Raw genomic sequence first — 18,195 nt, 5'->3', positions numbered from 1 at the left:
GGCTATATATCATTTTTAAAGTAAGAAGTGTATTAAATTAAAACTATATAGAATTTAGCAACGTGAGTCCAAATATAGCACATGATAAGCTATTTTATAGCACCTAAATAGTTGGTCATCTATGGCAAGTCCACAATTCTGAGCCAAGTTCCTCCAAGTCTCCTGCATGTTTCTTAGTTTTTTCTCACCCATTGCCCAGCTAAGTGTGTTCAAGTTAAGGCAAATATGGATATGAAGGTAATTCAGCTCCCAAGCGTTGTATACAGCTCACATGCAGAAATTCCTCAGTGCGATAGAAGTGACTTTTGGATTATGCCTCTCACTGTGCCACCTGCTAAATATGGAGACTCAAGTTAAATTGTCACTGAGAACAGCTCTGTATTTCACTTTGCTGAGGTGTGCCTTTTCCCCAAACATCTCAGGATACCCAGGAGTGCTCAGGACCTCCTTGTAATCCACGTAGAACTGGTTCAACCCCCTTCATATAGTTTACTCTTATTAAAAACTTTTGGGGTGTCCCACATTTTAGACTATTATGAATGAGTTTCCATATTTCCATATCTGCTACTGACCAGCATGGAAAGCCCCAAACAGAATGTTCGAGATCTCCTGCACTGATTTCTGGAGAAAGTGAGGGCAGGTGTAATGGTTATGGGAGGGATAGGGGTTGAGCTGCTCTTCCTGGAGAGGACTGAGCTACCTGGGGATGATGTGTTTGTGGTGGGGGCACCTGGTGGCCTTTCATGGGGGAGGGTTGGGGGTGATTCTGCCTGTGGGGTGGATCTGTCCTTGGCATCCATGAGAACCAGTGAAACATTAAATATTTTCGTTGTTGGCAGCATTGGGCTTGGAGGCTCCTGCTCTGCTCCTGAGAGTTCTGCCAGTCTGGATTTGTGCACCGAGTCCCCAGAGGTGACTGAGCCAAGGAAGTGCCCAGAGGAAGCCAGAGGGCCAGAAGGTTCTCCACTGCCTGGCCCACATCCACCCTGGGAGCAGGAGTGCCCCTCGGCCTCCATGCCCTTTGCCAAGTGCTCCCCGGAAGGCTGCTTGGCAAGCCCAGCAGAGGCACCTGAAGATGGTCCCTTTACTCAACGCCCTGGGAGGGAACCTTCCCCAAATGCCCCAGGGGATGCTGTGGCAGCATGTGCTCCCAAGGGGGGCAGCTCTACTCAGCACAGTGTGGTTGCCGTCAACCCCAGTGCAAGAAGAGAGAAAGAGCTGAAAGAAGAGGAACAGAAATCCTCCTCTTCCTCCAGCTGCATTGACCAGGTGCCAGGAATCTCACCAGTACCTACCAGAGAGCTGGTGAAGGGACAGCTGCATGCAGAACATGACCAGCCTGGTGGTTTAGGATCCCAAGGAAAAGAGGCTGCAGGTAGCTTTTCTCCCCCAGAGTCCAGGCAGGAAGTGGCTTCTGTACAAGTGTCCCCCAAAGCCCCTGCTGAAGCCCAGCTGGGCAAGGAGAGCTCAGCTGGTCTGGAAGAGTCGTCCCCCCTAAAACCCAAGACCCTGATCCTACAAGATCCAGCCCCAAGAACTTCAGAAAGAGAAAAATGCCCAGTGGAGGTGCTGCCTCAGGATTTAACCGGCGACTTGAAATTCTTCAAGGCCTGCCGTCCCACTGGGAGCAATTCAGGGGCTGCCCAAGAAGCTGAAGTGAATGCTGCTTCCCAGGAAAGCTGCGAGCAGCAGACGGGAGCACATCAGCTGCATGCAGACCTGCTCCAGGATGCACTGGATCCCGCCCTGGCGGCAGGGGCCAGGAGCTCCTGGAAGGAGACTCTGGATGCCAGTGATGCTCAGGGTCACTTGCAGACAGGAATACAAGGAACCGAGCCCCGTGAAGCTGTCTGTGTGGCAGCAGGTGGCCAGCTTGAAGAAAATTTGCTTGTGAGCACTGAGTCCTCCCCACTCACCCCAACTGAGGAAATGTGTCCAGCTTCAAACCTCACTTCACATCTAGCTGCTCCAATTTTGGTTGCTACAGAAGGACCCAGCTGGTTGGCCAGGGAGACGGTTTCTGGGGCAGAGGTGCCAGTTCCTGCAGATCCAGCTCAAGAGCTGGTGGACGCAAGGATGGCAGGACTGGAGAAGCATGTGTCAGATCTCAGAAGCGAGCGAGAACATCCAGAAGGGAGCCTGGGAGAGGTTCCTGCGCCTTCACCCCAGGACAGGGGAGAGCACTTGAGCAGGGAGCAAAGCCCTGCAGTCCAACAAGGGTTGCTGCCCCCTCCTGCTCCCAGTGCATCAAGTGACAGTGCTAGGAGGTCACTGGAGCCAGAAGATGAAGTCTCTGAAGACACTGAAAGCCTAGCTCTGGCCAAAGAGGAAAGCAGATCACCTGGGGACAACCTTAGAGGACAGGAAGAGGCCCCAGAGCCCTCTGACAGTGCAGATCTTGGGAACGTGGGGGCAGATGAATCTCAGGCCCTCAGCTGCAAGCCTGATCCAGAGGTGGAAAAAGATGCGGTGTCAAAGCTAAGCAGCGATGCAGAGACCAGAGTCCTTCCCAGCTCAGACTCAGCACAGCCACCCCGAAAAGAAGGTGCTGGGCACACGGATGGGCCAGACTGTCAGTCAGCAGAGGCAGCGAGGGGGGTGATGGCAGAACCCCGTGTGGCTGATGCATGTGCCTCGCTGCACGAGCTCCGTGAGGAGGACCTGGTCCTGCCCCCTGCACCGGATGGAACTGGTGAACATGCTGTTCCCGAAGGAGCCACAGCGAGGGGGGTGATGGCAGAACCCCGTGTGGCTGATGCATGTGCCTCGCTGCACGAGCTCCATGAGGAGGACCTGGTCCTGCCCCCTGCACCAGATGGAACTGGTGAACATGCTGTTCCCGAAGGAGCCATTGGGGAGGGGCTGGGGTTGCAGACCAAATGTCCTGCCATCCTTCAGGGAAAGGGAGGATTGGGAAGAATGGAGTCTCTTCCTGCTTTAGAATCTGAGAAATCAGATTTCCTGTCGTCTCTTGCAGCAGAGGTGTTACCCAAAGCCCAGGAGGTAGACAGCACATTGGAGATAAAGACAACAGGCCCATTGTCATCCCCGCAGAGTCCCTGCAGCTGTGACGGGGATGGCTTGCTCACACTCCCAGGCCAACCCCATGAGCCAGGGCATGACACATCTGGACAGGAGGTTCGTGCTGACGTGCCATGTACCCCTGTGGGGGAGATCTTGGCAGTGGACAGTGGGCTCACCACACTCAGCCTGGAGCCCCCATGAGCCAGGGCATGACACATCTGGACAGGAGGTTCGTGCTGACGTGCCATGTACCCCCGTGGGGGAGATCTTGGCAGTGGACAGTGGGCTCACCACACTCAGCCTGGAGAAAGATCGGCAGGGAAACCTGTCCTGCCCAGGGGACAGCCAGATAACAGAAGCGGCATCCGAGAGGCCCCCACTGTCCTCTGAGCCCTGTCTCCAGCCATCCCAGTTAGACCCAGAAGCATCTGTCTTTGATGTGCTCAGGGAGAAGGTCCAACCACCTGAAAAAGGGAAAGAGACTTATCCAAGGGATTTAGGTTTTAAAAACAAGGGCACTGATTCTTCTCAAATCCACATGCCTTTGAAACCTTGGGAGGATGTGAAATTGCCCACTCATGGGGGACAGGAGTGTGCTTCAGGAACAGAACTTCAAAGTGAGCTCCCCAAAGGATGCCTGTCTGAGGCTCCAAGTTCATCCCCCAGGGAGCTGGCTCTGGTGAGTTCTCTGACAGAGGAGTCTGAAGTGTCAGCACCAGCACGACAGAAGTTGCCTGCACCAGCGGAGAACGGGCAAGAGGGAGCAGGCCGTGGTGGTCAGCCCTCAAGGGTCTCGCCTCCTGCAGCAGACAGCTTAAAAGACTCTTCTCTCGCAGGTGACTTGAGCAGAAAGGAAAGTTGTTGTGCTGGGCAGGGACCAAACAAGTCCCAGCAGGAGCTGGCTGGTGCTTTGGAAGCCGGCAGCCTGCATGAAGAAGCACGTCGAAGGGAAGCAGGAGTTTCTGACGCCGCTGACACTTGGCCCCCGCTCCAGGGCTTGGGGAAGACAGAGACGGCAAGTAGAAACACAGCGGGCACCCCGCCTTGTCCGCCTGACTCGCCAGCTCTCCTGCATGCAGCTCGCTGCCTGCCAGCCCCAGAGCCCGCCAGCTCCAGGGTCACACCCACCCAGGATGCCCCGGAGAGACAGGCATGTGATGAAACCCAGGCAGGCAGGCTGCAACCGGCGCTGGCCCCGCAGCAGGAGATGGAGTGCCCTGCCACCTCGGACGCAGAGGCTCCCAAGTTTCTTGGGAGTCTCCCATCAGCTGGGGAGCAAGGCAGTGAAGGTGGGACGGCTGAGACTGGAGGGAATGCTGATGAAGGGGTCCCGGGGATGCAGCAGGGTCCAGAGGAACCAGAGGAAGCTGCTCAGAACGGTGGCTTCTTTCAGCCTGAGCCCTGCCTCATGCCTGGGGAGGATGCCTCCACCTCTGCCCTAGGAGAGCCCTGCCAAGCTGAGCAGCCCGCGCCCAGCTGCCAGGAGGCCTTGCTGCCAGCCGGAGAGCTGGGTGGGATTCCCAGGAGCACCGTGGATATTTCTGCACACCAGGCTGTCCCAGACCCCAACAGGCTCCAGCCGTCAGGGCCACCCGAAGAGGCTGCTCCTCACACTCTTTACCTGCATATCGATGGTGCTGCCAGGAAAGGAGCAGAAGACAGTGGAGTAAAGCCTGTTTCCTCTGAGAGCCCGAGAGCTCCCAGTGAAAGCCCCTGTCCCATAGAGGAGCCCCTGCTTGCCTTGGAAAATGCTGGCCCCGTGAAGCTGTCTGCTGGCTCCCTTACCTCCCTCTTGCAACCAGGTGCTGCCGGAGGGGAGATCTCTGCAGTGCAAGCCAGCAGCGGAAGGCCCAAAGCTGGAACCGTGGAGAGACCTGTGGACTCTGTGCCCTACCTGGACAGGATGCCGCTTCTGGCCAAGGGTAAGGAGATGACAGGGGAGGAGAAAACAGCAATGGCTCTGGGTACAGGTGCCAAACCCAGTGAGATTCCAGCAAGCCGGGCCACTGAGGAGGGCGTGGCAGGTGGCACAGCAACAGAGACAGAAGGCAGTGGGGAGAGGACGGTAGAACCTTCCCAGGATCCGAGGAGGGGCGCGGCAGGTGGTGTGGACACAAGCTCCAAGCAGATCGGAGGGATCGCCGGGCTCCCTGACTTCAGGCAGCACCTCACCAAGATCTTTGAGAAGCCTGTGATCGGAGCCCTGACCACCAATCAGCCCCAAAGCACTCCTGGAGAAAAGGCAGGAGCTGGGAGGAGTGTGGCAAGCAAGGAACTCCCCATGCTGCTGAGTCCAGAGAAGCTTCTAGATGGGACTCAAGGAGTGGCTGTCATCCCTCTCCCTGCACCTCCTGCTGGGCTCTGGGTGGAGAAGAAACAAGGGTTGGCTGTAGAGGCTGTTTCACAACTGGATTCCCAGAATCCAGCTCCAGACAAGCTGCCAGCTCTGGCAGGGCTAGCCTTGGAGAAGAGCTTGCCAGGTGCCAGTGTGGGGAGTGAGATGACAGGTGTGCCACCAATAGTGAGGAGTAACAAGAGGCCAGACAGCACTGGGGAAGGCTGGCTATGCCTGGAAGGCCAGGCTCACTCACAGCAGAGGAGAGATGGGCAGGAATCAGCTTCAGGTCTTTCCTCAAAGGCAGCTACTCAGGGGATTCCTGTTGAGAAAGCCTCTGACTTTCAGGTGGCTCCCCAGAGCCCCAGAGTAGGGGCCTGCGCTCAAGTTGATGGAATTCCTTCTGGAAAACAGCACCAGGAAGCATCTGCCTGCAATAGTCAAAATAGAGAAGACAGTACCTGGGATGTGGCTCACACAGGGGAACCAGGTGACGTGCCAGGATCCGCCTGTGCCCTGGAAGCCTCTTCTCCTCATGAGAATGTTTTGATTATGCCTGAGGCCAACAATGAGCCCTGGACCCCTGATTCACTTGAGGATGACAGGAGGCCTGGAGGTGCCACCAGCATCTTGGAAATGCACAATGCTCTGCACAACCAGAGCACCCTTGAGCCATCAACTGGAGAAGTGTTGGACACTCCCCTGGAGCCCGGCAAGGTGGCAGGAGCTGCTGGAGGAGCAAAGGGTGACGTCATGCTGAGCACAGCTGAGACACAGGCACGTGCATCAGGTGACCTTCCTGAAGTAGGTACTACAAGAGTGTTCTCCAGCAAGGCTCAGGACTTGGTGCTGCCAGGAAGCTGCCAGGACCCAGGCTGCTCTGATAGGACTTGGGTGATGGAGGATGCAGCCACCGTGCATGGGGACAGCCCGACTGTGCACCAGCAGGCTGAGGAGCATCCAGGGCCAGAGTACCCCACTCCTGCTGGGGATGGGAAGGTGGGTGTCTCCTCACCTCCAGAACCTGATGAGACTCGGGACCTAAAGCTGCAGCGCTTGGCTCCAGAAGAGATCCAGGCTGACAGGTACTTAAAAGAATAAATTCCTTTATTTATTAAGGGGTCAGTTTCAAGGTGATTCCCAGGCTAATTTTTAAAAGTTAATCAAATAGATAGGTGGTTTTCAAAAAGCTAAATTTCCCATATCTAATTGCTTAAATGTGCCCTCTCTGGATGTGCTGAGATTCTGAAAAGTGGGACAGAAATGATTGGAGGCCCCATGCGAGCTGTTTTGTAATGTGTCTTACCCTTTTTCTTGTGTTCTTTCATTCATCTAATTCACCCTGTTGGGAAAGTGTGACATGTGTACTGGCCAGCAGCTCACTATTGGGTGATAGGTCAGTCACATGTTTTTCTGGAGTCCAGATCTCTTTTTGAATTTGACTTTATTCAGGCAGAGAAGGCCAAAATGATTCAAAAGCATCTTAAAGCCATTGATTGCCTGAAGCTCATTTTTTCTAGGGATTTTGATGTAGTAGTCACTCAAAGCTCTAAGTGGGAAACGTGCTTTTTCGATAGGACATGGAGAGAAATGTCCCTCTTCCCATCTACATTATCCTATCAATTGCTTTCTTTTATTATCCCAGAGAGAGCCCTGGGCTTGGCCCATCCAACTTACCTTCTGTTCCTGAGGATGCTACAAGAGTTACAGGCGAGGTCACTTCAGATGAGGCCAGAGTTGCAGGAGCAACAGAAAGGTCAGTGAAATTTATCAGTCTTTGGAAGACCACGGTGCCTTCCTCAGACAGACAACTGGGTGTTTTGCAAGAAGGGAATAGCCATTCCCGTTCTCTGTACAGGTGAAGTTGTACCTGAGATGACTGAAAGCTCCATTGTTGTAGAAGGGATGAAGTGAGTTGCTTTCAAATCTGAGCTTACTGACCTTTAAAAAAAACCAACCCGTCTTTATTGTTATATAATGCAGATACCATATAATTCACTCATTTAAAGTGTACTTCAATGGCTTTTAGTATGTCTAGAGTAGTGTAGCCATGGCGACAATCAATTTCAGAACATTTTCATCTCCCCACAAAAGAAACCCTGCAGCCCTTAGACACCCTATCTCAACCCCCCTCAGCCCTGGGCAACCACGAATCTAGTTTATTACCTTTTGAGGCAAATGGGTGCAATTGATTTAATCTCTGAAGCAGGACTGGCTTGTCACCAGCAGCAATCACACTCCACAGAGATCTCAAGATTAGAGGAGGACAAATGACAAATGTGACTGTGACGTCTAGACCTTCCCACTTACAGCTCACCTGCCTGTCCTTTCCTAAGTGAGATGCTGCTTGTGCTTGTGCAGAAGCTGCTGCTCCGGGTTTCATGCTGTTGGGGAAATGCAGACACTGTGGACATATATAGACACGGTGTGAAAAAGCTCTGCAGCATCCCTGGGCCTGTGGCTGTTTGGGAGCTCTGTGTGTGTGTGTGTGTGTGTGTGTGTGTGTGTGTGTGTGTGTGTGAGAGAGAGAGAGAGAGAGAGAGAGAGAGAGAGAGAGAGAGAAAGAGAGAGAGAGATACGCTTGGTGTAGGAGTGAGGCAAAGACACACTTTAAATTAGTACCTGTGTATCCTACCAAACAGCTGCAGACATTTCATAAATGATTTGATTCACACGTTGCACATGCGGAAAGAATGCATGATCACCTGTTTTTCGAGTCTGAGCACTCCCACTTGACACCCAGCTGCCTTTATGCCCAACAATAGCCACTCTCACAACTCTGGGACAGCGTGGATGCGGGCATGTGCTGCCGAAACAGATGTACTTTTAATCTGCATTTGATACCCGTTCCTGCTACTGACTTAGCGTACAATTTCCCTCAGCCCTTGCTGGTATGTATTTTTCACATTCCCAGTTAAGGCGTTGGAAAAATATCTGTCTAGCTAGGGAAAAACTCCCCCACCCCTACAAAATGACTCCCTCTTTTTCAATGTCCCCAGACATTTTATCATCTTGGAAAACTCAGGGCCAGACATATAGTATTCCAATAAATATTTCATGGATCATTGTTTTAATCACTTGAAATTTTAAAATTATAATTTCTAAATTAGTATGAGAAATCATAATTTTTCTAGAACATTTGCAAAATATAGAAAAGTATTTTTTTAAAAAGAAAAAATCCACAATCACACCACCTAATGATTATTGTTAGTATTTTAGTGTATTTTAGCCCACTATTTTTAGTTTAAATATTTAGAGTCTTTTTTTCTCCTGCCATCAAAACTCTTTACAAACATCAGTCTTTTAAAGGCTGAAGGCATATGACTGATCACAGTTTCCCTAACAGCGGACATTTAGGTTCTGATCATGTTTCTGGTCACTTTGCTCCTTTTGACACTTTTACACTCTCTGGAGCTGCAGGGTCTAAAACAGCGGCCACTGGCCCTGCATGAACAGAGATGTGCTGTCAGTGTAAAATACACACCAGACGCTGAAGGTGTAGTGTGAAAAAAACAATATAACACATAATTAATCATTTTAATACTGATTATATGTGAAATGATAATATTTTGGATATATTGAGTTAGTATGTATTATCAAAATTAATTCCACTTATGTCTTGCTCCTGTTCTTAATGTGGCTCCCCCAATTTTAAAAAGTACATAGCATGTGGCTTTTGCATACATGGCTCGTGTTCTGTTTAGATCCTTTAGATCCAGAAGCTGTCTTTCCTTGGTCCTTGGAAATGGGGTTGGTGGAGGGTTAGCCTCCCGTGCTTTGGGGTCCTGGGGAAAAGGCCTCCCACCACCCCCCATTGGTTGAGGCTTTTCAGAAAGAGTTCTGCTTGACTCTTCCCTCCAGCCTGACAGGTGGGGTGATTTTGTCTCCCCTCCCTTGGGGAGAATTCTGGGGCAGTGGGGTGGCAATACCTGAGAGAATAGGGCCACAACAGATTCCATCTTATGCTTAGGAGACAAAGGTATCCAGAAGGATACAGACCAGCTCTGTCCAATAGGAATGTAAGACGAGCCACAGGTGTGATCTTAAATTTTCTAATAGCCACATTCAAACTAAATAGAAATAAGTAAAATTCACTTTACCGAAATATTTTATTGAACCCAGTATGTCAAAAATATTACCATTTCAACATGTAATCAATATAAACATTATTAAGTCTCTATTCTCCATCCTTGTTTTCATACTGTCTTCAAAATCCGGTGTGTATTTTATACTCACAGCACATCTCAGTTTGGACCAGCCACATTTCCAAGTGCTCAACAGCCACATGTGACAAGTGGCTACAGTACAGGACACTCCAGATGCTCAGGGGATCTAACAGCTATCGACAATTGGTCCAGAAGACCAAGCCTAGGTCTCTCTGCCCAGCAAGCTCATTCCTACCAGTTTAACACAAATGTTGGGCATGCTTCTTTTCTTTGAGGAGAAGGCTCAGTACTTCTTTCTGGTGAATCCAAGGGAGCCGTGCACGTGGACCTGGGCAGGTCTCAAAGAAAGTCCTGCCAAGGCCAGGGGTGCACGTCCTGGGAGCAGTAGGTGTTGCAAGTGAAGCTGAAATTCAGCAGCTGTCTAGGGGAGCTGGGTGGCCAGACTTCAGTGGATGCTGCAGGAGCTGGGATGGTGATGAAGTTCAGGGCCAGAGCCCTGAATTCACACCCCAGCTCTGCTCCTTACTGGTTCCATACATAACCTCAGTTTGCTCATCTGTAAAATGGGGATGACAACATTTGTATCTGCTTCATCAAACTGCCGTGAGCGTTAAGTGAGGTCATTGATTCAAGTGTCACACCTGCTGGTTCTGGAGCTCAGCAGGTCTTTGGTTCCCTGTTGTTGTCTTGGGATGGACTTTTCTAGTGCAGTGAGCTGAGTGACCATATCTCTCTTTGGTGTGGAGACTGTCTTGGGGATCTCAGTCTGTTCTCCTGAGGTTGAAGTTTCATCCTGGACAGCTTTCTCTTCCAGCATTGACTTCTTGGTCTGCTAAAATATGTTAAAGGCTGAGGAGAGTGAATTCTTTTCTGTCCCTTACCGTGTAGCCCACAGTGCTCTGCTGCAAGCTAAAATTTTTTGAGATTGTGTTTTATTGTAAAGCTGCACATGTATCTCTCTTTGGGTACCATATTGTGTTGTATTTCACCATCAAAATTATGTTTTAAGTTGCCAAGAGAAGAGCAAAGCAAATTAAAGCCACATTTTCTTCTCTCTTATTGGTAATCAGGTGACATGCTTCTATGGAATCTATTGTGTTTTGAAGACTCTGTTGACTTGAATAGAGCTGATATCACATATCAAATTCAGTATCTAAGAAATGTATTTTTCTATCTCGGTGACAGGATAGTTTGATAACTCAGTCTCATACATGTGCAGATATCGGTGGCACAAATATGTTTACTGCTTTGGTTTCCCAACTTATGAGGTCAAATTGGCGCTGCCGATGGGTATGCCATGGGTGTCCTGTGGCTTTGCTTCCCTCTGGCCACCACCTCACACTGTGGGGGCCCCTGCGCACCCAACTCTGAGACGTAGGCCCTGACAGATGGCCCACTGTGCATCTCTATACATTGTGTGGTCCTCCCTGTGGTAGAGTCTGGGACCCAGAGACAGCCTCACTTATTTTTAGCTTGTTCTACAATAGGTTCCTGAATTGATTTCACCTTTGTACTCACACGACTGTCTTCCATGTTAGCAAAAAGTCTAGAATTTGGGCCGGCCCGGTGGCGCACTGCTATAGTGCGCCGCTTAGGAGCGTGGTGGCGCTCCTGCCGAGGGTTCGGATCCCACATACAGACCGGTTCCCGCTCACTGGCTGAGCGAGGCGCGGGAGCAACACCGAGGGTTGCGATCCCGTTGCTGGTCCCGGTCCGGTACGGGGGTGACACTGAGGGTTGCGATCCGTTGCCGGACACGGAAAAAAGACAAAAAAAGACAAAAAGGCGGTACGGGGGTGACACTGAGGGTTGCGATCCATTGCCGGACACGGAAAAAAGACAAAAAAAGACAAAAAGGAAAAAAAAAAAGTCTAGAATTTGACAGTTCGATTACATACCACTAATGTTCAGACATGTAGTTCTGGATTGACCTTGGACATTGCCGAGATTGTTTTTGCTAAATGTTTGTTTGAAGAGGGTTTCTCTGTCTTTTTTATTTATTTTTTTTCCATTTTGGGAAATGGTTGGAAAGATATCATTTTTAGTTATTAGTGCATTTTCAGAAAATTAAATTGTTCCCAGATGCTTAGGGTCTCTGTGTAGACCTAGGCTAAACCATGAAGGACAATTGGGCTGGAAAATTGAGGCAAGGGTAGCAGAGAGGGCAGCTGGCCTCTTGCCCAGGAAGCCCCGGCTGGACCTGGAGGCCACATGGAGCTGCTTCCCCCGCTTCCTCCACGCCTGCGTCCTGCTCGGTCTCTGTGTCTTCCTTCTCTCTCCACCCTCTTCTAAAATTACCGGCTATGTTGCCATGTTTGCAAGTTTAAGAATGAAGTTTTTGAGGATGCCTACACATGTATACATCAAGGAAAAGAAAAAAGGCATTCAAGCATTGCTCTCCTAGCAGAGAAAATCAGGACTGTTGATCTCATCCGCAAGATTCTTCTGGGTTTGATTCTATATCAAAGAATCAATCACTGATGCTCCTTTCACTTACAGCAATTTTCTTCCAAAATGGGAGGCAGCTGAGTAAGACGGACCCATTCACATCCCCTCAGTCTCTTACTGCCTGTGCTACCTCGGTTAAGCTGCTTGACCTTTTGATCCTGTTTCCACATCTATAAAATGGGAAAATAACACTTCCCTGTAAGGGTTAGGGTTAGGATAAAATTAAAATGTTTCCAAAGCCTCTAGGATGGTGCCTGGTATATGGTAAATGTATGATAAAAATGATAACTACTGTTATAATTTGGAACATATTTCTTCAAAAGCATCCTAGGAATTAAGCAAAAGGAGGCAGTATGCAAGATTCCCAAATGAAATGGTAACAGACCCTATAGGAATCGGGAGACACGGGAACTGGGTAAAAGTCTGTCTCCAGCTGTTCTGCCTCGGTTTCTGTCCGTCCAATGAGGGTTCCACTAACCCTGCTGGGCCCACAAGGAGCTCATTACATGCAACGTGATCACAGATATAAACACACTTAGGAAACTAAAGACTCTACAAATGATGTGGATTTGTGTTATTAGCAATAACTTTAATCATTGTGAACCATCTTATTTAAAAGTCAAAGGGCCTTTTAAAATGTAGCCTTTATGTCCTGAAGCTTTTATGTTTCATAATTAAAACAAATTTCCTGAGAGGTGAATCTGTCACCTGGAAAACTGCCAAGTCTCTTTAGAAAGCTGGTTTATGAAGCACCTGTACAGAGGGTGGCAGCCTCCCCCGAGGCAGGGGCTGGGAGAGGAATGCCACCTCCCTGGCTTCCAGCTCTCCTGGGTTTGCAAGCCCCCCGGCCCTGTGGTCTCTGTTCATGCCACACCTGGACCCACTTGCTGACACTTGAAAACCCAGGGGCAGTCACAGAGCAAGGTGGTGATTTTCCGAATGTGTCCAAACTGACCCCGTTTCTCTTCCTGGAGCCTCCCATTACTGCCACTGGGAGAAGCAACTGCATTAGACCGTATTCAGGTTTGCTTCAGCAACAATGTGTGAGAAATGGATATTTTACACTCCAGCTGGTTAAAGCTAGAAGGAAACTTGGGGGCATTCTTGTTGAGCCCCCATTTTACAGAGGAGGAAACTGAGGCTTGGAATGGGGAGGGGACTAAGGAGCCAACTAGCTTCAGAGCTAGACTTGGATTCTGGCCCCTGATGGTCCCTGATGTCATGTTTCCCCCGGATGCCTGTGCCAAACCATGGGCCCCCCTGCTGGCAAGGAGGCTATTCCTCCCAGCAATGTCACCACCCCAACTCTGCTTCTAGGGTTTCTGAGAGATGACCGTATAATTCTGAGGTCTAGAGTGGGACGAGCACAGGCCTGGAAGTTGACAGAACTCAAGTTCCAGCTTGAGTTCTAGCTCTGTGACCTTGGGGGCATCACCTCTCTGCACCCATTTACCCACCTGTAAAATGGGGTACACAGTGCCTACTTACAACATCATTAGGATTAAATGAGCCACTCTATAAGACCACTGACACAAGCACTCAGTGTAAGTTCTCTTTCACTATTCCTGCTTCTGGGCCAAAGTACTTTCATATCCAGCATCGTATTTCATTCTCACCTCAACCCTTAGGTAGGTAATGTTTGTGTACCCATTTTGCAGATGAGGAAATGGAGGCTTCAACAGGTGGTTGCTCAAGGTCAGAACACTAATAAGAGTTAGAGCTAGGACTAGAACTTCTCTTCTTGAAAATTTTTCAGACACTAAACCCATGTTTAGAACCCTGATCATTAACTTACTAGCCAGATGGAGTCTTGGGAAGATTATTCTCCAAAACAATGCTGCCACTAAAACTTTCTACAATGATGGAAATATTCTATATTTCCACTATCTAATACAGTAGCCACTTGCCCCAGGTGCCTATTGGGCACTTGAAATGAGGCTGGTACCACTGAGGAACTGAATTGTCAATTTTGTTTTAATTTCAACTAATTTTAATTTAAATTGAAATAGCCATATGGGGCTAGTGCTTCCGTATGGAAGAGCCCGATTGAAAGCCATAGTTTCTTAACATACACGCAAGAGAATCGTCTTCACCATCAGAGCCAGAGTGGATCCCGGGGGGTTTCTCAGGCACTTGGTGGTGCTTGGTGAGCCATAGATTCCTCCTGCTGCCCCCTCCCCGCAGCCGCCTGGCTCTGCAAGTGGGATAATCAGGTGGTTGTATCTCTAGGGTGCAGACTGAGGTGTATTCATGGTGCAACTGCCCAGTAACCCAGATCACCAGGAGGTATCTGTCCTGTACTTGGCAAGGACAGTAACCCAGATCAGCAAGTGTCTCTCCTGCACTTGGCAAGGATGTTTACCACTGGGCCAGCCAGCGGCCTTGGCTCAGCCTGGTGTGACCTCTCACACCAGGTGTGCAACGCCTCCCTGAGCCTGGGGTAATCCAGCCACCTGGCCCCACATAGCAGCACTGATGAGGAACCCTCCTGCCCCCAGGTCTCCCAGTGGCCACACCTCCGAGAGTGCCCCTCACCAGCCTGGGAGGGAGCCCAAATGAGCAGAGAGCGGTTTTTTTTTTTTTTTCCTTTTTGTCTTTTTCCGTGTCCGGCAACGGATCGCACCCCTCGGTGTTGCTCCCGCGCCTCGCTCAGCCAGTGAGCGGGAACCAGTCTGTATGTGGGATCCGAACCCTCGGCGGGAGCGCCACCACACTCCCAAGCAGCGCACTATAGCAGTGCGCCACCGGGCCGGCCCCTAGAGAGCGGTTTTTTTTTTTTTTTCCTTTCTGTCTTTTTCCGTGTCCGGCAACGGATCGCACCCCTCGGTGTTGCTCCCGCGCCTCGCTCAGCCAGTGAGCGGGAACCAGTCTGTATGTGGGATCCGAACCCTCGGCGGGAGCGCCACCACACTCCCAAGCAGCGCACTATAGCAGTGCGCCACCGGGCCGGCCCCTAGAGAGCGGTTTTTTTTAATTGACATCTTTGCACCGTCCTTGTCCTGAGAAAGTAGCCAAGTGAGAAAGAGGCTTAACTTGCCTCGTGCAGTAACAACAGGCTCTAGCTCGAGGCACCTCAGCCTCCTCTTTCCTCTCTTCTTTATCAATGGCTGTCAAGTTGTCCAGTGTTAAATATTTTAGCAGCGTGCTTGTTCAGATGTAGACTGTGAAGGTGTTTCTCTTTTTCCAGGGAAGGCACAGGTCTGATTACTGACACTGTTAATGCCCTTTCCTTTTGCAAGACCATAGAAGGTGTTTGGGAATAAAAATCTTAGGAGAGGGGTGCATCTGTGCCCTGGGACAGGGCAGGGGGCTCCGAGAGAGGACCTCAGTGCCCAGTGGACTTACGTTAGCTCTGAGTTCTCAGGCCAGGAGTCCCCTTGGAGGAAGGTGAGCAGGGCCCTGAGGCTGCCCCAGGGGAGGTGGAGGAGGGACTGAGGCTGAGAATGAAATCAGGCTGCAGACAGGGGGAGTGTTAGACAGAAGAGTTCAAATCCCAGCTCTCACTCCCAGGCTAATGTTGGGTGGTGATAGGACTGCACCAAAAACCTTGGCTTCTTTGCAGGTAAGTGAGGCTGATGAAGTCTCCTGGGGGTAACAGGTGTTTTAATGGGCTGTAGATGAGGGAAGACACACAACAGTATACAGTACATGGTGACTGTGATATTAAAGAGTAGGAGCCGTCAGCTCCCAGAAGGCTCCACGGACAGGATCCCTGAGCTCCAACCCTGCAGCCAGCCCTGCACTCGCCCAGCAAATGTGCACCCAGGCTGGTGTGCAGAAGGGGAAACCAAGGTCTCTCCCATCGGGGAAGAGCTGAGGTGGGCATGCAGGACACGGTGGGTAGGTTGACATGCTGCAGGTGAGTGACCCATGCGGTTTGTGGACTCCTGGCCCCGGGCTCAGCACACTCCTGAGGGGTCAGGTTGTTCATGCGCTCCTGCTGCTCATTATGTGACCTCTGCAAGGGGCCACATGCATTTCACCTCCCTGGACTTTAGTGTCCTCCGACGCAGGGTCGGGAAGTTGGACATCATGATCCTAAGTTCTCCATCTGCAGATGTTGGCAAGAATGCGTGTTCGTGGTCACTTCGATACAGAGGGGGTCTCGGCTCTGGCCAAGAGAATAAGCTACGATATTGTTTCTTTGGAAGCGTTAGACTTGCAGGGCACGGAGCTTGGTTAACCAGCACCTGATACTCTGTGGGATGCACAGTAGGCACTTCGTAAGTGTTTGCTGAATAATTAAACACAACTAGCTATCAGGTAGGTTTGAAGATTCCTGTCTTAGGAAACGAGGTCAGGCCAGACTTTGGAAGCAGATGGCTGGGTCTAATTTGTGTTTCTGCTGTTAGACTCTTCAGCCTCGAGCAAGTTCCTTAGCTGCTCTCAGCCTCAGTTTCCTTGCCTGAAAAATGTGTATAACGCTAGGGACCACCACATAGAGTAACTATGGAGATTATATAAAAGCGATCTGTGTACACAGCTTAGCACAGTGCCTGCCTGGCATGCAGTGAGCACTTAAATATCAGGGCTTTTTATTATTATTATTATTACTACAATATTATCATTACTATCGTCACTTGGATAGTGATAATATTATTAAGATAGGTTGGTGGTAAATGCTTGTGTTTCTACACATGGGCTAATTGAAACTTGCTGAAGTTCATGTACATCTGCCCTGGATTCTTTGGAATGCGCCACTACCCTCTAATGCTCCCTCCCATCCTGTAGCCCCAGCCTCGCTAGGGGGTGGCCCTCAGTGTTGCAATATTGTATTGGATGCAAGGTCAAACCATCTGGCACCCGTGGGGAATGCATTCTCTTCCTTGTGGAAACTAGAGGTTTGGGGTTAACCTCTTGCCAAGAGCGGCTGCTAAGAGGCTGAGAGCTAACATTAGTGGGAGGGAGCGTGCCTATGTGGGTGAGCACAGCCACGGCCGGCCAGCGGGAAGCAAGCGCTGGGCACATCTTATAGGACAAACTACCCTGGCACAACATTTTGAGCTGCTGGCTGATCCTAAACCTCCTTGAGGAAGGGACAGAGTGGAAAGTCGTCTGGCCCTGCCTGCCTGCTGGATGCCATAGCATGATAGCTAGAGGAGGAGACTGTTCCTGGCAAGTGAACAAGCAGCTGGTATTTAAACATGCATGGCCAGAGTTGGCAGACAGTGAGGATTTTGAGGAGGGGTGGGATTGCCAAGCCTAGGCTTGAGGTCTCGGCCTTAGGCCAGACTGCCTTTCTGGGCCACCTGTGAAGGATGTCTGGGCAGATGCTCCTCCGCCTCCTGAGGCCAGGTAGCAGGGATGCTTGCCTTTGAGACAGGTGCCACCTCATGCCTGCCTCAGACATTCACAGTCACGACATGCCAAAACAAGAAGGACCTTCAGGACGCCACCTGTGAAGGATGTCTGGGCAGATGCTCCTCCGCCTCCTGAGGCCAGGTAGCAGGGATACTTGCCTTTGAGACAGGTGCCACCTCATGCCTGCCTCAGACATTCACAGTCACGACATGCCAAAACAAGAAGGACCTTCAGGACCTTCAACCTCCTCATTTTACAAATGAGAGAACTGAGACCCAGAGAGTGTGGGTGGCTTCCTCAAGGCCACACAGCCTGTTAGGGGGCCACTGGTCTGATTCATGTTGAATGAAGTTCTCTGGCCTCAAGACCAGTGTTCTTTTCTACAACCGCGCTGGTATTCTAATGAGCAAGCAACACCTTTGCCATTCCCAGGGAACACTCCCAGGGTGAGCCTGGTATGAACTGATTCTCTATATTGGTTTCTGGAGGTGGTGGTGGTTTAAAGTAATCTTGTCCTTGGGTTGTGCCTGAGAAAGCCACAAATGCGGGCTTGCCCCAGCTTATTTTCAAAACGAGTTAAGCTGCAGCTCTGTGCTGTGTGGCCTTGGCCTTCACTTGTGGCTGATAGCACTTGCAGGAGGATTGCAGGAAACCCATTTTGCAAAGCTAGTTGGGCAAGCGCTTGCAGATTCTCCAATTCCTCAGGATTTGGGGAGTGTGTGGATGCTGATGGGAGGATGGTCTCAAATGAAGGTTGAACAGGTGAAAGTTCTGCCAAAAGCTGAGTTTCTTTTCCTTCTATCTGTGTCTGTGAGCAATTTATTGAGAAAACCTTCAGAGGACACAGCAATTTGTTTCAGGTTTATTTACAAACAGTTGGGCCATGAATCCTTGGGAGATGAAACACCCAGGGGTCCTTGC

The 18,195-nt window shown here is 50.4% G+C and overlaps 1 protein-coding gene across 1 annotated transcript in view; it reads left to right on the top strand.

Moving 5' to 3' along the window:
- Positions 1–18,195, top strand: part of TACC2 (transforming, acidic coiled-coil containing protein 2) — a gene marked incomplete at its 3' end in the record, with an annotated part of 188,598 nt that overhangs the window by 25,085 nt on the left and 145,318 nt on the right. Inside the window, exons 3-6 of the mRNA XM_008586646.1 lie at positions 810–2,585; positions 2,751–3,138; positions 3,254–6,444; positions 7,005–7,115. Of these exons, the coding sequence (XP_008584868.1) occupies positions 810–2,585; positions 2,751–3,138; positions 3,254–6,444; positions 7,005–7,115 (5,466 nt within the window). The remainder of the gene's footprint in view (positions 1–809; positions 2,586–2,750; positions 3,139–3,253; positions 6,445–7,004; positions 7,116–18,195) is intronic.

Source organism: Galeopterus variegatus, unplaced genomic scaffold (assembly GCF_000696425.1).
Source record: "Galeopterus variegatus unplaced genomic scaffold, G_variegatus-3.0.2 Scaffold4064, whole genome shotgun sequence".
NCBI lineage: Eukaryota > Metazoa > Chordata > Mammalia > Dermoptera > Cynocephalidae > Galeopterus > Galeopterus variegatus.
This window is presented reverse-complemented; position numbering and strand designations above follow the sequence as displayed.